This window comes from Corythoichthys intestinalis, chromosome 1, assembly GCF_030265065.1.
Source record: "Corythoichthys intestinalis isolate RoL2023-P3 chromosome 1, ASM3026506v1, whole genome shotgun sequence".
NCBI lineage: Eukaryota > Metazoa > Chordata > Actinopteri > Syngnathiformes > Syngnathidae > Corythoichthys > Corythoichthys intestinalis.
Window position 1 is genome coordinate 48,597,027 of NC_080395.1, and position 19,130 is coordinate 48,616,156.

General features: G+C 39.8%; 1 protein-coding gene across 1 annotated transcript in view; it reads left to right on the plus strand.

The window, feature by feature from the left end:
• The window catches only part of fbn1 (fibrillin 1), a 101,336-nt gene that overhangs the window by 40,670 nt on the left and 41,536 nt on the right, over positions 1 to 19,130 (plus strand). The window contains exons 7-15 of the mRNA XM_057835264.1: positions 1,488 to 1,685; positions 3,077 to 3,202; positions 5,509 to 5,634; positions 6,706 to 6,858; positions 6,944 to 7,180; positions 15,046 to 15,192; positions 15,290 to 15,409; positions 15,551 to 15,676; positions 18,755 to 18,877. Coding sequence (XP_057691247.1) covers positions 1,488 to 1,685; positions 3,077 to 3,202; positions 5,509 to 5,634; positions 6,706 to 6,858; positions 6,944 to 7,180; positions 15,046 to 15,192; positions 15,290 to 15,409; positions 15,551 to 15,676; positions 18,755 to 18,877 — 1,356 coding nt within the window. The remainder of the gene's footprint in view (positions 1 to 1,487; positions 1,686 to 3,076; positions 3,203 to 5,508; positions 5,635 to 6,705; positions 6,859 to 6,943; positions 7,181 to 15,045; positions 15,193 to 15,289; positions 15,410 to 15,550; positions 15,677 to 18,754; positions 18,878 to 19,130) is intronic.

Genomic DNA, 19,130 nt, shown 5'->3' on the forward strand with positions numbered 1-19,130 from the left:
ATTGCATAGTTTATATTAATTTCTTAACAACTCGATTATTTTTAAATTATATGAACTTTCAATTAACTTTGCCATGAATTTGTCGAAGAGCCATTTTTAACTTGTATATAAATATCAGTCGTTGAACTTGAGTATGATGAAATTTCTTTCCACAGGAGTACACTTTCACAAAGATGTTTATTTTTCATAAGCTCACGGAGATAACATTTACACATATTCTTTTGCCTGTGTTTTAGAGTGTCTTATGCTGCAGGCATTATTACATGTTATTGAGCTCCCACTAATTGGCTGACAAAAAAACAGCGGGTACAGGATAAAATAAGAAACAGTTATTTTTTTGAGGAAAATGATCACATCTGCCTTCTGAGGCAGTAAGCTTGAGCGTTCTGGACAGATAGTGTCTTCTGCAGTGGAGAACATTCACTGGGTGTACATGAAAGTTGAACACATAAATATGAGAAAGCGAGATCTGTCAGCAAAGGATAAGTCTTTCTCTCATTCCACCAACATACAGCAGGGTCCTCAGACAAAACAGCTGCTAGCTGGTGCTCACTGCAGAGTAGATAAATAAATGTCATGAATCACTGTAGTGAAGTACGTGAAAAAAAAAAAAAAACTATGCACGTTGATACGACGGAGTATTAGGGCCAAATTAATACATTTTAAAAAAGGACTACGAGATTATTCGTACTATATCTACGAGGAAAAGTCACAAATATTACTTAAGGGTAAGGTAGCTGTGAGCCGCTACGGACTTTACATACGACATATTCTTGTTCTATTCAATCCATCCATCATCTACTGCTTAATCAGTGGTCAGGTCGCAGCCCGCGGGGGGCAACAGAAGGCAGACAATTTATTATTTTACTTACCTGGTCCTGACTGGTTAGAGGATTGGCGCAGCGTGTCAAATATGCGGCACTCAGCTAAGCTCTACTCTGCACTTGCATTCCATGGAGCTGGAGGTGTTGAATCATATTGGTCGTGCAGCCACCTTTGCATGATATAGCTGTGTTGCACTGAGCTGACTGGTCAATTTTCTTTGTGAAGTTGAGCCAAACTTTTGAGCGCTGCCGCACAGTGTCTACTTGAAATCAAGTTACAATGCACAAACACACACTGCATTTGGCTTCTTCTACGTTGTGTTCGGCAGCTATTTTTTTCTGATCGGTGGTCAGGGCATCGAAACTTGGTATTAAAATTTAAAAAATTCGAATGGTTGCGGGAAAATCGGAGTATTAATAGTCCCAGATCCCATCGATGCTCGACGCTCGATGTCCAACGCTAATTAGGTGTCAGTGGAAAGCAAGTGTAGAATTGCAAAATTTTGTGGGAAACTTTCCCCTGGAATGAACATGGAATTTACAAATTCAATGTTGGACTGTTGTATTGAAATAAAATATTCTTTCTATTTCAGACGTTTTAGTTATATTATTGTTTTTCATGAGAGTGCACAATTTTCCCTCATTCTTGTTTTGTCTTCACAGACTATCGGACGGGTCCATGCTTCGCCTCAGTGAACAAACAGATGTGTCAAGGGCAGATCACTGGCATTGTGTGCACAAAGACTTTGTGCTGTGCCACAGTAGGACGGGCATGGGGTCACCCTTGCGAAATGTGCCCAGCCCAGCCTCACCCTTGCCGGAGAGGCTTTATACCAAACCACCGCACAGGAGCATGCCAAGGTAAAGTCTGTGCCTAAATCTCTTTTTCTGAGTTGGCGCTTTGTTTCGCCTTTGCGAGAAAAGTTGATCTGACGCTGGTCTGACGCTTTTGCTGTGTCTTATTACCCTTCTCGTCTGCCTTCGTCCTGTCTGTCCTGTCACCCCTCACCTCGACCCACCACCCCCTTTCCAGAGGATTAGTTCTAATTGGGTTAAATTGGGGTGGGTGGCAATGCCTCCCACATGTGTATGGAATGCCCGTAGTCCCCTACTGTGCTAGGACTGTCAGAGTCAGTAACACGGGTCAGTGGCGGTGCCATGTGGGAGAGCTCATTTCTGGAACGGCGTCCCTCAGCCTGGCTGCCTTCTCCAAATCCGACAACATCGCAACCTCCACAGGACATGAGTACAGTACATGAGTCAGTACCCACTTGGACTTGAACTTGGACTGCTCTCAGACAGCGTCAGGTCCCAAATTCTTTGAGGGTTTCAGCTTGAAATCTGAAATTAAAGCCTAATTGGCCTCTACAGCATGTCACATCTTTTAACCTTTGTACGTCCTTTCTGACAGCTATAGATGTCCAATCCAGTTTGACTGGGAGGATAACTGCCAACCATCCCTGTTAAAATGGATTGGAGGTGTATCGGTGTCAATGCTAATGAATACATTAGTGTAGGCCAAACCGGCGGCCTGGGGTCCAGATCTTACCCGCCACATCATTTTATGTAGCCCTCAAAAGTAAATCATGTTCATTGACTGAATGTTTTTGTTTTTTTAAATAACATTTTGATAAAATTCCTGATTAGTCTATTGATTGTGAAAGCCCAAGTTGGCAGACACTATGCCCCCCCACCCTGAAGAAAACAACAGGTACGATATGGCCCGCAACAAAGATGGGTTTGACATCCCTGGGGTAGCTAAAACTTTTTTGTTGGCTTGTTGCTTTAAAAATCGCCTCTGGATTATGGGTAGCAAATATCATTTTTTAAGCATAGGTCAGCAGTAATCCGTGCGAAAGGTGAGGCACCTTTTCTTAGCATTTTTTCCAGAATTTGAACAACCTTTCATCCAAGTTCTTGCAGGTCATCTTGCTCAAATTTCAGAGTAAAAGAATGTTCCCAAGCAAAACCCAGAGGCCCAGAGCCTCTGTTTCTACCGTTTCCTTCACCGACTTGGCTTCTGCATTCTCCCAGTGGGAAAAGTTTCTTTCTGGTTTTCCTTCGTTTCCTTTGTCACACTGAAGAGTCAGAACCAGACTAAATAAACCCTCTTTAGCATTTTACTATAAGTCTTATTTCTCACTTCTTTAAGATGTATAGGAATCCTTGTACAGTATATGTAAATTGCAAATTGTATGTGTATTGTTTGTCTGAGAGACATCATTAATGATAAATATGTTGTGTTTGTACAGATGTGGATGAGTGCCAGGCAATCCCTGGCATCTGTCAGGGAGGAAACTGTATCAACACTGTGGGATCCTTTGAATGTAAATGTCCCGCTGGGCATAAATTCAATGAGATTTCACAGAAATGTGACGGTAAGAATAAACCTTTGGCAGCCATAGTAAATCAAATGATAGAGTACACTGATAATGCCTGGTGTTAGAAGTTTAATTAATTGCATGGAAGTATAGTATTTTTCAAGTTACGGTTAGGTTTATGCCAGGCTTGGTGAAGTTTGTTTGAACATGTTTATTTCGAATATTCAATACATACCGGTAAGAACCAATAATCAATAACAATAATCAAATATAAGAAAAAGAAACCAAGAGTACCGTATTCAAAAAGGAGTGAGAAGAAGTAAAATTTAATTACTCCCACCCCTTGTCCTTAAGTTATGACGTATCAGTTTCAGTCCATACATTTAAACATACAGGATAGGGTTAGGGTTAGCAGGATCATCATATTGACTAATACAAGTTGTGGTTAATAATAATTAAATTAATGATAAATTGTGGTTATTAGTATTCATTACTGGGTGTTTACACGCCACGGTAGCAGCCTAACGATATTCAATGGGAAAAGTATCGCTAGGTTGTTGCTGCTGGCTGTGTGTTCCGGGCGGGTGTAGGGTACTTCCAGTCGGGGACTGGGGGAGGGACGTGCCACTCAATTATACCGAAGGGCAAAACATTTGACAATACTGTACGCTGTAACTGAAAGGTTAATTAGAAAATAAGGTTAATAGTTCAAATTAAGCCACATTATTACCAGCAACTCATTGTTGCTAAGCTCTGAAGAGAATTGTTAGCTAGCTATCAGGAATGGCTGTCGAAACCCAGGAATAAAATATACAAATATTTTTACTCTCGGGGTTTCTTAATCTAACACGCAGCATACCAGGCTTGTTAATATTTTCGCATTGTCAATTTAAAAAAAAAAACAGTAAGTTCATGTATCGTCAAATGAAACGGTCGTCTTTTCAGTTTCAAAGAAGATGCCCAGACTTGAACCCACTGCTAATATTTTTGGGTAGATATTTTAACTGATTAAAATGAGGTAAAGAGAGTTAATTTTAACCCATTTATTTCAGTTCACTTGCTTACCTAAAATTTTTTAGTATAATATATACAATTTATATGGATCATAATTACTACCCACAAAAATCGTTTTTCATAGTGTACTGATAAGCAAAAACGTTTTCTTGTTGTCCGATATCTAGGTTCTTTGAAGTCCCAATATCGCCGTAAGTTGTAACATTTTTCTCAGTTTGTAAACAACTGCTGAATATTCTGAGGTAATACGTTTTTTCTAGCTTTGAACATTATTTGTGCAGTTTGGTATTGTACGGCATCAGCAAACTTGAGCAGTTTTGACTTTAAAATTCATGTGTTTGTATGATCCTAATAACCAGCTTCGTGAATGATCCGTAATGCCCATTTCTGCAGTACATTTACTGAATATAGCGAAGTTTTGTAATTATTGCCCCAGACCTCGCCATTGTATTGCAAATAAGAAGGCACTAGTGAACCATTTAGAGTGTGGAGTGATTTGCAATCTAATACCCCTTTTGCTTTATTTATTATTGCAATGTTTCGTGAGATTTTGCCCTGTATTTATTTGATATGCTGTTTCCAGTCAAGTTTTTCGTCAATAATTACCCCCAAAAACCTAATTTCATGAACTCTATCAATTTCAATAATATTGAAGTGATTATTGCACTGTGAGAATGGCCCACACATTCGGGTTCGTGTTTGGCAAGTCAGAAAATATGTTCAATTTAACCGAATGAGCATCCTTTTTTGGAGTTCTTGAATCTAAACTGAAATTATTGTAACTGTGAATGGGCTTGAAATGTTGATCCATATTAAATCCACATGCAGTTTGGAGACATTTCCCTCTTGGCTGGAGTGTTAAATCATTTTTGGTAAAGGATAACCACCACAGTGCAATTCTACGTCTCCTCCACTAAGACCAGGAGTGTGACAGTGAAAAATAGGGGCTCATTAAAACACAAGTATGACAAATTCCAGACCAGCGTTAACTCTGGGCTGGAATCTAAGGAAACACATTGAGCAGTTTGCGGTATTCATACGACTGGTAAAATACAATTTTATGGTTCAAAATATTTTCTGGAAAACATCTGGACAGTGTAAAATATGAGTTAAACATTTGTGTGTCAGATAATAGCGTGTCTGGCGATGTAATAAAAAAAATAAAATGAAAGCAGCAACATAAGGCCACAGTATTTAATATCCTTATGATTGGGTCACTCTTTCACTAATTCTAGTTTCCATTTGAATCCCTTTCATGAACGGTTATGATAACATTCCAGTTTATAGTTGTAACAAACAAACTACAAATGACTTTCAAGAAAAGATAATCACTCCATTCTCCTGCTTAGATCTTGATGAGTGTTCCAACATTCCGGGTGTCTGTGGCATCGGTGAATGCTCCAACACTGTCGGCAGCTACTTCTGCAAGTGTCCTCAGGGCTACTATGCTACACTGGATGGCTCCAGGTGTATAGGTAAGTCCATTTGTCAGGAGTAGATGTCATAAACCTACCAGAAAATCATAGCCTAGTTGTTTTTGTATCGGCACCAGAAATGACATGAGAGAAATAGCTGGAGGGAATCAATCTGTTTCCATGACATCTCTTTTGTTCTCTGTTTTTGTCTGAGAAAGAAAGTTGGTTCAAACTTCCAGCTGGTAGAATTTAGGTCAGCAGTTTGTTTCCACAACAATGAGCTGCCTTGTAACTAATAGGGCGCACCCATTAATCAGTTAATTAGTTTGCAATAAATCAATCTTCATTTTTTTTGTCTTAACGTTCACGCAAATTTTCGCTTCCAACTGTGTGGGGAAAGTTTGGGGAAATGCCTTTTACAGGGTTAGTACGAACGTGCTCCAGTGCGTCCTGTAAAACTTCTTGCCAGATGAGTGTTAGCTCTGTTTTCTTTCTGTGCTTGTATATTTCTGTAACCTTGTGCATTTTTTTGGTGTTGGAGATGTACAAATATATATTTGATTTTTCACAGTAGAGTCGCAGAAAATGAAATATGTGCGCGTTACATTTTACAAATGCTGAATATAACGAGAATCACGAAAATTCTGTAAAGTCGCGAGGTCAGCTAACTTCTAACCAAAACACATCATTGAGAAATGGGTTAAGAGTACTCCAAAAAATGTACACACAAACATATAAAGCTATGGTATGCAAACAGACATTGACATTACTCCCACATGCATGAGAGGATGTTTTGTGGAGAAAATATCTTAGACGTTTTCTCCACTCATGCCTAGCATTTTGGTTTGATTTCTACATTTGCCTGCAGGAACAAGCATGTGTTCCAGAGTCAAACCCCACCACATGAAGACACTGTTGGGTCTGGGTGTGAAAGAAAAAAAAAAAAGATATTTATGTTAACTCGAAACTTAGTCATGTGGATCTCCATTGCCAGGAACTGTTGACAGTCCATCTTACAAATGACGGAAAATGTGAATCATTTTTTAAATTTTGCCTGTTTCCTCACCATGCTGACGACACATAGCGTGTCCCATCACTCCCATTGAAAATGTGCCATGTGGTTTCCCACAGATGCTCGTGGAGGTTACTGTTTCGCCAGCTTGCTGAACGGGCGCTGTGCCAACCAAAATTCACAGCTCTTGACCAAAATGCAGTGCTGCTGTGATAGCGGGCGATGCTGGTCCGATGGCTCTGTCCCAGAAATGTGCCCGATTCGTGGAGCAGGTGGGATTTACCGCAAAAATGCGTGCCTGCACATGCCTTCGTTTTTCGAAGCTCACTTAATCTGTTTACGATTATCTGACTTTAGAAGAGTACCAGAAACTGTGCATCCAGTTCCCCGATGTTAACGGTGGGGGCAACATACCTGGACGTGGACCCGGGGGTCCGGACTTCCCAGGAATATACCCATATAACCCAGGCCAAACAGGCCCAGGAGATGGACCAGGACCGGGTCGGACACCGGGTCGCCTCCCAGAATTTCCGCCGGGTCGAACCCCACAAGGCCCAGATTTTCCAGGACAACTACCCATACAGCCTCCTCCAGGTATGCTTTCACGTTTACTTTTTTAGATTTTTAATTAAGAAAAGTTTTTATAAATACCTGTAACTTGTTTTTTATCTAACCAAATTTTTTATGGTGACATTTTCTGGACAATCCTATCAATGTTTACCATGATTCAGACCAGGCCTGCACATTATATCATTTGAACTAGGGATGTCCCGATCCAGGTTTTTGCACTTCCGATCCTATACCGGTATTGTTTTGCACTTCCGATCCGATACCGATACTGGCCGATACCGATACCAGCCTATCTGAGCATGTATTAAAGTTTAAAGTTATTTAGCCTCCTTATTTAGTTGTCAGACTCATTTTGAAAAGGGTTTTAGTTAGAGATGTCCCGATCCTGGATCGGATCGGACGCCGATATCGGGCAAAAAAATGCGCATCGGTATCGGATCGGCCAACACGGAAAAATTCCAATCCAGTATCCAATCCAGTTTTTTTTTTTTTTTTTTTTTTTTTTTTTTTTAAAGTCCGGTCAGGGTTTTCCAGCGCACCGATTTACATAATCCATTCCAGTTTTTGCTTCCGTTTCCCTAAAATCCGGTCCGCATTTTACGGCACACCTTCAACACACTACATTTACATACCGTCTCCCAATTTACTGATAGACTTTATCGGTAAAAATGTCAGCTGTGTGGGATCATTTCACCTTAAAGGACGACAAAGACGAAGAGGCAGAGTGCAACATATGCCATAATAAAGTCAAGCACCATTATTTATCAGCAGCTTTAAACTACATTCAATTTATTTAATTTTGCGAGTGAACTGTTAAAGTTGTTAAAATTGCTCCCGTTATTCCATAATTTCCCCTCTGTCTACTTTCTACATGTAAAGGTTTTAAAACTGGTTTGAAGATAGATTCAAGTCAAGATTTTGCCGATTTAGGAGTATTTTAGATAAAAAGTTGATTAGGTTCGCTTGGAAGGTTCACAACAGCCTACTAGGGAAGCCTTCTGCTTTAAGATGGCGGCTGTTTACTAACGCATCTAGTTTTCAATACTTCAATGTTACTAATGCAGTTGAGTCTGTCATGTGCATCTAGTTCTATATACATATGATATCTATTATCTCCAGTAAAACGACGTTGATGTAGTTTGTAGCGGCTGTCAGCAGCAGTCAGGTATTCTTGTGTTTTTTATCCAGTGGCATGAGTTGAGCTAAAGCCGTGAGTTGAGCATTGGGATTACCTGGGTCTATGACAAGCATGATGTTACTTTCAGGACGCAATGCGGTCAGTATCTCACTGCGTCCCGAAGACCTTGCTATGTATTAGTTCTGCTTTACTTGACATATTTCAATAATTGGAATTTGGATGTTTGTGAATCGTTCTCGAATCTTCCACGGCCGAATCACTCAAGGATGTAATGGTGGCTGGGCATGTTGTACCGTGGTTCTAAGTGTTGGATGGTGCGTCTTTACTCACGAGAGATAATGGGTCCTCATCCAGAATGAATTCTTCGGCAATGACTCTTGTTATTCCCTGGGCTTTGGGACTGTCGAGTGCCAGTTTGTCACGCATAGTAAAAGTTTCTGCCAGTGTTAGTTGCGTAGGACCTTTCTTTTTGTCTTCGGTTTTCTTAACATACTCCTTTTATTGTTTGTGGTGGTATTTTGCTAAATGCTTGATTAGGTTGGTTGTATTAAAACTTCTTACAGCTTTACCACTACGCTTGACTTTATTGTGGCATATGTTGCACTCTGCCTCTTCGTCTTTGTCGTCCTTTAAGGTGAAATGATCCCACACAGCTGACATTTTTACCGATAGTCTCTCGGAAAATTGGGAGACGGTAATGTAGTTTGTTGAAGTTATGCCGTAAAATGCGGACCGGATTTTAGGGAAACCGCAGCAAAAACTAGAATGGATTATGTAAATCGGTGCACTGGAAAACCCGGACCGCACTTTCAAAAAAAAAAAAAACTGGATCGGAAGTTTGGATCGGAATTTTTCCGTGTCGGCCGATATGATACCGATGCGCGTTTTTTTTTTGCTCATATCGGCATTCGATCCGATCCAAATATCGGATCGGGACATTTCTGATTTAAACATCGCCATCGCAATGTGCGCATGTGCAATAGTCCCACAGCAGGACGTGTGATTTTTTTGTTTTGTTTTGCTTCATAAAACCAGCAATTAATTATGCAGAAACATGGCTTCCTGAAACCTTTTATAGGAAACAAGTCACCTGAATTTGAGAATCTGCTGATACCGAGTTGCCACAGCACACTTACAGACTGTGTACCAAGCTTAACAATGATTAACACATTCGTGCCTTTGATCATAGATCTAACGAGACGTCTCTGGCTCCTGTCAATCATTGTTAAAAGTTAAAGTTCCATCAACCAGCTGCACTGGTGACCAAGGAAAAGTTTTGTCGCACAGCTTAGCAGCAGGGAGCTTGACAGACTGTACGAGCATGAAGCAGAAAAACATAAAAATATTTTTAAAAATTAAAAAACCCGATCCTTTTCACCCGATTCTAATCCTCTGAAAAGTGGCACGATCAGCCTGATTTCCGATCACGTGATTGAATCTGTACATGTCTAATGAATACAATGTGGTCATAGTGAGTCAACCAAAGTATTCCCAAACAGTGCTATTTAAGTCATCTGGTGAAAATTGTTCTAGTTTGAATATCGCAATATATATTGCAAACCCTTCAAAAGTCGCAATGTCAATTTTTTCCAATTTCTTTCAGCCCTAATTCAGACCATTCAATCATAAGACAATGGGTATCCAAACTCCATCTTCACCTGGTGCCTTTTTTTTTTGCTTGTCTAGTATTTATTACCTTTTACTGCATGTTGACCGACTTCCTCATTTTTAATAAATCGATTGTATAGGTCTGTCCCCCATCGTCTGTTATTTTAATCACTATAAAATTGAACAGATGAAAATAGCTGGAAATCAGATCTGAGTAGTGTCTTGAATTCTGTCTCTCCCTCGCTCTGTGAGGGAGAGCTGTCTGACATTATGACTCCATCATTGAAAGCCTTTTGATTTTTCAGACAACAAAAATCATTGTTTAAAAAGCAAGACAAAAAAAAACATAAGAAAAAAATGGATAGCTGTAATGCTTGGGTGTGGAAGGAAGCGGTCAGCCATAAAGTTCATTTGCGTACAGACTAATATTTGCTTATAACAGTGCTTAGTCACAGACCCGGCGGCATGGGCGGGCATTAGGGGGCCGTGCACGCCCTGAGGGACGGCTGTGCCCACCCTAGCTCGATTAAACTGTACTGTGTAATTTAAAAAGAAAAATCTTCCACAAAAACACACACACACGGGGAGAATGAACCCTATATTCCAGTGTTTTTCAACCGATTGTGCCGCCGCCGTGAGAGATCGCCCGGTGTGCCGCGAGAAATTATCCAATGTCGCTTTTTTTTATAACATCGTCGGGCAAAGTTGCAGTAGGAAGGAAGGAATGGGGAAAAAGTTCTCGGTTGTGTGCAGATGAGTCGTGTTGCATTCAAGAACTGCTCAGATTTCTAGCCATCAGCCACCTTGCTCTCCGTAACAATATGGACCCCAGCACTTCTACTGTTCATTATTTGACTCGTCAAATGTCGATATATACAAAAGTGTCCTTTCCATTTTATCCATATGTGACGACCGTTAATCCTCCCTCTTTGTTTTATTCCAACACATTATCGAGGACAGCTAGGTGGGAGATGCCTAGAAATCCGAGCAGTTCTTGAACGCAACACGACTCATCTGCACACAACCGAGAACTTTTTCCCCATTCCTTCCTTCCTACTGCAACTTTGCCCGACGATGTTAAAAAAAAAAGCGACATTGGATAATTTCTCGCAGCACACCTGGCGATCTCTCACGGTGGCGGCACAATCGGTTGAAAAACACTGGAATATAGGGTTCATTCTCCCCGTGTGTGTGTGTTTTTGTGGCAGATTTTTCATTTGCTTCTGTTAAGTATTAAAGGCTTTTTTGTCTGGTTATGTTGGTGTGAATGTAAACTTTGGATGCTGGCACTGGCGATGTGGCCTGTTCTTTTAAAGGGTATGTCAACCCCTGGGGAAATGTTAATATTCCATCATTTATCCATAAACGCATGCCTTTTGTATTCATATCATGCCACTTCGTGTAATTACACACAAGAAAATGAGAGAAATTTGGATCGATTGTCAAGCTAAAACGACCGGCGCCCGAGATCTGGCAGATTGTGTGCATGACGTCATTACAAGTGAAGAGAGTGCCACCGGCCACTAGGGGGGCAGCGCCTGTCTGCATCAATATAATTCCCTCTAGTGAGGGGAGAATTAGGGGTGTTTTGAGCTGTTTATGCTGTTGCATTGTGTTCGTCCTGCACTGCACATATTCCAGGTTCCCTCATGAAGAAACACCCCTCGTTGTCAATAAAAGAGAATTCAGAATTGACAGTGAGGGGTGTTTCTTCAACAAGAAAAAGGCTCAGTGCTTTAATACTGAATGGCGGCGATGATAGCAGACAATTTCGTTTCTAGTTCCAGCGACGAATCCGACGTAGAAGGCCGTAACGAATGTTCATCTAATGGTGACGAGGAGAGTTACGAAGCTTTAATTGGTGTTTTAGGTTACCAATTTGAGCCCAAACGAACGCCAATGCAGCGTTAAACGGTCATTGAGGGGAGCAATGACACTGATGAAACATCAGCAGCAGATCGTGTGGAAAACACCGAATGGTTTGTTTTGCATTTCTTTTTGTGAAGCTGATACACCGTGACCGCAAAATAAAGTAATGTATAGAATAATTATCATTTATTGCGCTATCATAGCTTTTCGCTCTGCCAACAGACACAAATATGAATGGGATTAGAGGATTTGTTCTATATATTTTACGAGCGATAATTTATACATGTGTCCAGTCCTGTATCCAATGCGTGATATTTTTTTTATTATAGAGGAGTACTCACTCTGGCCATTTCCAGCTTAGCAACTACCCTCCTTTGTTTTGCCTGGGATGGTGATGTGGTCTCATCAGTGGCAGTCTTCGTCCTCTTTCTTCGTGTCATGGGACATTTAGGTGGCTGCGCGTGTATGGTGGGCACCGCATCTGCTTTGAGCAACAATCTTTTAGCAAAACCCGATTTCACTTGTCCATATTTCGAGAAGCCTTTTAGGTGGAAAATGCGCATCACACAAAACCGTGCCGGAGGCAGGTTCTGGAAAATTAGCCCTCTTTGCTTGGACGAACTTTACCCGTTTTCTGTGTAGTCCAGCTTTTTTTTCGCGTTCGGGAACTCGTGGATACTATATTCCGATAAATAGCTATTTGTACACCACATAGCACAGCAGTTTTGAACCATTTTAGTGATGTTTTGGTCAAACAAACCCGAACGCTACTCTCTCGTCGATAAAAAACAATGGCACCTGGCTCCGCCTCAACTTTCATTCACTTGTCGTGATGTCGCCGCCCCATTCGGCCGTTTCCGGAACACTTTCGGAAATGTTCGTCATTTTCGATCTATTTTCGATAATTGCTCATTAATGTGATTGATTTTTTTGTTAACCCTTTAAACAATAGCGGCATAATAAATTTAACTACTAAAAACTGATTTTGGGGTGGTGTTTCGTTAATGTTGGTGCACAGTATTTTGTAACAACATTACAAGATATCGCCTATAATATAACTGTGATGAGAACCGAGTTACTATTTTGGATTGGTTTTAGCAGGACATTTTTAGAGAGGTGTCAAAATCTCATTTGCTTTGTTCTTGTTGTTTTTCCTCTTCATCTTGTGGAGAACAGTAACTAAAACTGCTAGTCCACCACCGTTCATGAACCAATCAGAATGAAATTTGATAGATACTGTATATTCTAGCTATGAATACGCATCAATCCTACTTCTTTTAGATATTTGTCTCAGGGCTAATGAATTAGATCAATTAATTGCGGAATTAAAATTGTTCGTCCTACATTATTTCTGGACAGATCACAACGAAATTTGCTACATAATGTACATTCTAAGGATGTATCCGCATCGACCCTCAAAGATGGATTTGTTTGACTTTTTGTCTCAGGGCTGATTAATTACATTAATAAAATTGTGACTCAACTGTTATTCGTGGATAGATCAGAATGAAATTTGGCAAGTACAGTGGGGCAAATAAGTATTTAGTCAACCACTAATTGTGCAAGTTTTCCCACATGAAAAGATTAGAGAGGCCTGTAATTGTCAACATGGGTAAACCTCAACCATGAGAGACAGAATGTGGAAAAAAAACAGAAAATCACAATGTTTGATTTTTAAAGAATTTATTTGCAAATCATGGTGGAAAATAAGTATTTGGTCAATACCAAAAGTTCATATCAATACTTTGTTATGTACCCTTTGTTGGAAATAACGGAGGCCAAACGTTTTCTGTAACTCTTCACAAGCTTTTCACACTCTGTTGCTGGTATTTTGGCCAATTCCTTCATGCAGATCTCTAGAGCAGTGATGTTTTGGGGCTGTTGTTGGGCAACACGGACTTTCAACTCCCTCCACAGATTTTCTATGGGGTTGAGATCTGGAGACTGGCTAGGCCACTCCAAGACCTTGAAATGCTTCTTACGAAGCCACTCTTTTGTTATCCTGGCTCGTGTTTGGGATCATTGTCATGCTGAAAGACCCAGCCATGTCTCATCTTCAATGCCCTTGCTGATGGAAGGAGATTTTCACTCAAAATCTCTCGATACATGGCCCCATTCATTCTTTCCTTTACACAGATCAGTTGTCCTGGTCCCTTTGCAGAAAAACAGCCCCAAAGCATGATGTTTCCACCCCCATGCCTCACAGTGGGTATGGTGCAATTCAGTATTCTTTTTCTTCCAAACACGACAGCCTATGTTTCTACCAAAAAGTTCTATTTTGGTTTCATCTGACCATAACAAATTCTCCCAGTCCTCTTCTGGATCATCCAAATGCTCTCTAGCGAACCGCAGATGGGCCTGGACGTGTACTTTCTTCAGCAGGGGGATATGTCTGGCAGTGCAGGATTTGAGTCCCTGGCGGCGCATTGTGTTACTGATAGTAGCCTTTCTTACTGTCGTCCTAGCTGTCTGTAGGTCATTCACTAGGTCCCCCGTGTGGTTCTGGGATTTTTGCTCCCCGATCTTGTTATCATTTTAAGGTCACGGGGTGAGGAGGGAGTTTAAAGTCTGTGTTGCCCAACGACAGCCCCAAAACATCACTGCTCTAGAGGAGATCTGCATGGAGGAATGGGCCAAAATACTTGCAACAGTGTGTGAAAAGCTTGTGAAGAGTGACAGAAAACGTTTTGCCTCCGTTATTGCCAACAAAGGGTACACAACAAAGTATTGAGATGAACTTTTGGTATTGACCAAATACTTATTTTCCACCATGATTCGCAAATAAATTCTTTAAAAATGAAACAATGTGATTTTCTGTTTTTTTTCCTCCACATTCTGTCTCTCATGGTTGAGGTTTACCCATATTGGCAATTACAGGCCTCTCTAATATTTTCAAGTGGGAGAACTTGCACAATTAGTGGTTGACTAAATACTTATTTGCCAAGGAATATTTACCCACTGACCCTCGGTGCCCTTTTTTTTTTTTTTTTTTTTTTTAATCGCAAGGCTGGTTAATTATACGAATTACCTTCTTCTTAACTTATTGTTGCCCTTACGTCCCGAGTTAGGCAGTAGAGGGAGTCGGGAGAAGTTCATTTTAAACCTGTTTTAAACAAGTGACATGACTCGCCTTTTCTTTTCAATTTTTCAATATGAGTGGTAAAATATGGGACACCAGTACCAAACTTTTTCAACACTGTGACCTTGTGATGCGACATTATGAAGAAATGAACTCCTGACATGATATGTTGATGCTCATTTCTGTATGGTCCAGTTATCATCCAGACCCAGAATATCACCAACATTTGCCACGCCTATCGCAACCTCTGCCCAAATGGCCGATGTATCCCCCTGCCGGGCGTTAATTACCGCTGCGAGTGCAACATGGGCTTCACACTGGACCTGAGGAACGTGTGCATTGGTAAGTCACTGTAGGATTCAGAAAGTGTCAGGCACTGAAGATACCAAATGATAGATGATGCTGAAAATGTTATCTGAATTGAATGTTTAAATTGTAGATGAGGATGAATGTGAGAGAAGCCCTTGCGTGCACGGAGAATGTGTAAACACCCCCGGGTCTTACATGTGTCGATGTCCCGTGGGATTCCAGTCCACAGCAACCAAGACCGAGTGCCGAGGTGACTGATACAACCACACACATACTCATCTGTTCATGATAACCTCTCTCACGTGCAACTGAAACACTCTCAGACTCATTGCTGAAACAGTCATTAAACACTTAAGAATGTACTGTATGTGATGACAGCCGTATTTTTCAGATCTGGACGAGTGTGTCGCCAATGGTCGCATCTGCAACAACGGTCGCTGTGCCAACACAGAGGGCAGCTTCCACTGCGTCTGCAACGCTGGCTTTGAGCTCTCAGCTGATGGCAAAAACTGTCAAGGTAGGTTATCTATTAGTATTAGATTAGTTAATGCATCTGCATTTATGGAGAAGAAGATGTTTGGAAAATATTTTTAGACTATAGTCCTCTCTAATCAGCCAGATTTCTATATATGTCAATTCTGAAGAAGCCATTAGTTTTTTGGGTGTGTTTGAAGACAACTTAGTGATATCGGAGTTTATTTTGTTTGTCTCATTTAACCACTTAATATATTTACTGCCCCTTTTTCAAAAGAACTTTGTTATGATATTTTCTTTGTCTCAGTCACATATTTGCTTCCATTGATTTTAAATTGTCTGTTCAGTACGGCTGCAACTAATGATTAGTTTTATAATCGATAAATCGGACAATTTATTAAACAATTAATTGATGAATCAGATAAATGTCACTTTTTTCAATTACCTTCAAAATTTAACTTGAAGTTGCTTTCGACATGTTGTAAGTAACATTGAAGACAAAATGGATGACCATTTTATTCAAAAATAATATTTTATTACAACTTCCTGACTTGTATGACAATTTACAGTTTCAATGGGAGTTTGTGTTAAAAGGAGACTTTGTTGTTATATGAATGGATTAATGTGTAGGGTTTCTTTATAAAAAGAAAAAGAAACAAACTTTACTACCTAACAATCATTCAAGTGCTAATATGCTTCTCCAAAACACAATACAAATGGACACTTAAGACACTGATTACCATTATCTATCCAACCATTATCATTAGCTTAGCGCTCCGTGCTAAGTAGTAACGTCTCATCAACAAAAAATACAAACATTACTTTATTCACTCACCTCTGACGGAGGCACAATGGATCTAACAAAACAAAAGACAATCTAACTCTCGACACTTCGTAATATTATTGATTCAGCAACCTAACCTGAGTTAGCTTAAATCACTGGCACAGCCTCACATTACACACAAAAAAGGATCCAAACCGGACTGCGCATAGCTGCCGGTAAAAATCGTTTATCAAATTCGTTGGCAACTAATCTTTTAATCGATTTTAATCAATTTCATCGATTAGTCTTTGCAGCCATACTGTTCAGCAATTAAAAGACAGATTTGAAAAAAATATATAACTGGTTGAAAACCTTGTTGAAACATGTCTTTGATGTTATTTAATGACATCAGGAATACAGACAACTCCCATGTAAAGAATTTTCTTCAAAATGGATAAATCTAAAATTTCATTTAACTACAAAATTGCAATGACATGGTCAGTATTAGGAGTGTGACAATATCTCTACATGTTGATATTTCATGAGACTTTATATCCCGATTGGTTATCGATATGTTTCCGCCAAGAATAGATACAGTATGTATATTGTTTTTAAAGGTGCCACTGATTAACCCTTTAACACCGAACGTGTCAGCAGCGACGCGTTTACGCATATCGTCTTTGAAGCTTCGTCACGCTGTAATTACATCACCCATGTGCCGCTGGTTGGTCTCGTTTGAAAGTGTGGAAGTTGATGTCCACACCAGTTTTTATTTTAAGTCAATCGGCCAAGAAAAACGGGAGATAATGTCATTTGAGTTTTATAGTTTTATTGCACTCATAAATATGCATTAAAACACTGCATGGACAATGTATCCATCTCCATATTTCCATCATTCCTTGTCCTTTTTCAAAACCGAAAGCAGCACAAAAGACTACTTATCCCAAGAGTCGTTGTGATGTCAGGAAGGACGAACCGAATGTGATCATTTTTAATACATTTTCAAGCGAGGCGCCAACTACTGAAAGGGAGGCATGCGAAGCAAGCAGCGGCCGGTGTTTTGCCAAAAAATGCACAACACCGGTTGGTTTGAGCGAGCGACTTTGAAACGTGCAGAATGAATCTAAAACTACATTTAGCACAAGCTAATGCATTATTTCATTAACTCAAAGAAGAAGATGAGTCGTATTTGTTGTTGTTTTCCTCTGATGAATCGGTGTCTCGGCGAGTAGAAGTGACAGTAGAGCGCAAACGGCGAAAGAGTAGGCTGTGTCACGTTGTGTGTGACGCAGCTCCGTGACCTGTTCAAGAAGAAGCTTTATTGAGTGCGCAAAAAAAAAAAAAAAACTTTATTTGGTCGCATGCCTGAAAAATTTGAATTGAACTACTTGTCAATGTTTTTTAAAATACTTTTTTTCAATGTTATATATATTTTTTCTTCACTATAATCTTTTCAATTTTTATGGAGATGTGTGTTCGAGAAGCTTGATTGCATGTACGTGTATACTTTTGATAAGGTGATGGGTACTACACCTAACTTCACAAAGCGTAATCTTCAAAACACTTTTTGTGTTAGATGATATATATAAAAATTTTTCTCACTATTTTGCACACTATATTTGACCATAGTATGTGTAAAGGCCAAAATCGCCTATGACCATACCTGCTGTTTGTGTTGAATTGTCAAACATAAAACTATTCAATCTTATTTTTTTCTATTGAATGTTTATTCTAACAAGTTGAATAAATATTATCAAGCTTCAAAACGGTTGGTCAAGCATGTTTGGTTGTCAATTTGATGTCAACATTACAAATTTTGAAAAAAGATTTTGGGATTTTTTTGTCTTTTTGGGTCAAAAATGTGGATTATGATTGGTCAGTGAAGAAAACAACAGTTAAGACATGAAGTTCAAGGTGTCCTGAAAAAAGAGACCCAATTTGGCCATTGTAAACAATTTTTTCTTTGAAATATAAAGGCGACATCAAATGCATGCAAATTCGGCCAAAATAGGCTTAGGTGTTAAAGGGTTAATAAAGGAACCCATTTTCGAATAACGACATGTTTATTGGATGGATTGGACCTCTAACATCGTCAATGATGAATGAATGCGTTACAATGCTACTCTCTGAACTGAACTCTAACTGAACCTTAATCTTGAAAATTTAAAAGGGAGAGACGAGTCATATTTGTTGCATACATTCAGTTATTTTATTTGTTGCTGTTATCATCAGCGAAGGCTTTTGTTTTTATCGATTATCTGTAGCACATTCACCATGCTATTATATTTTACACCCGTTTAGGTATTGAGCCACTATTGGAACAATCGCATTCATGAACTTGTTTGTAAAAATTTTCAGACCAAGATGAATGTCTCATTCGAAACATGTGTCTCAACGGACTGTGCATCAATGAGGATGGCAGCTTCAAATGCATCTGTAAACCTGGCTACCTTCTTGCTTCCAGTGGGCGCATGTGCATAGGTGAGTTTGTTATATTTTTTATGCTCACATAGACCTATCAAGCCTTATTTCACTTTGGCCAGTGTGTCATTGGAATAGCTGGCTATATTTCAGCTATCTTGGAGGGTGGCCACGTGCTTGGTATGTTAGTATTTCTGTTATTGGTGTCCTAAGGGCAAAAAAAAATCCCCTAAAAAGCCTTGCAAAAATCCCTAAGCATCCTGGCAGGATCCCAGCTGGACGTGTGGATCACTAGGGCGTTCCATAGAAGTCA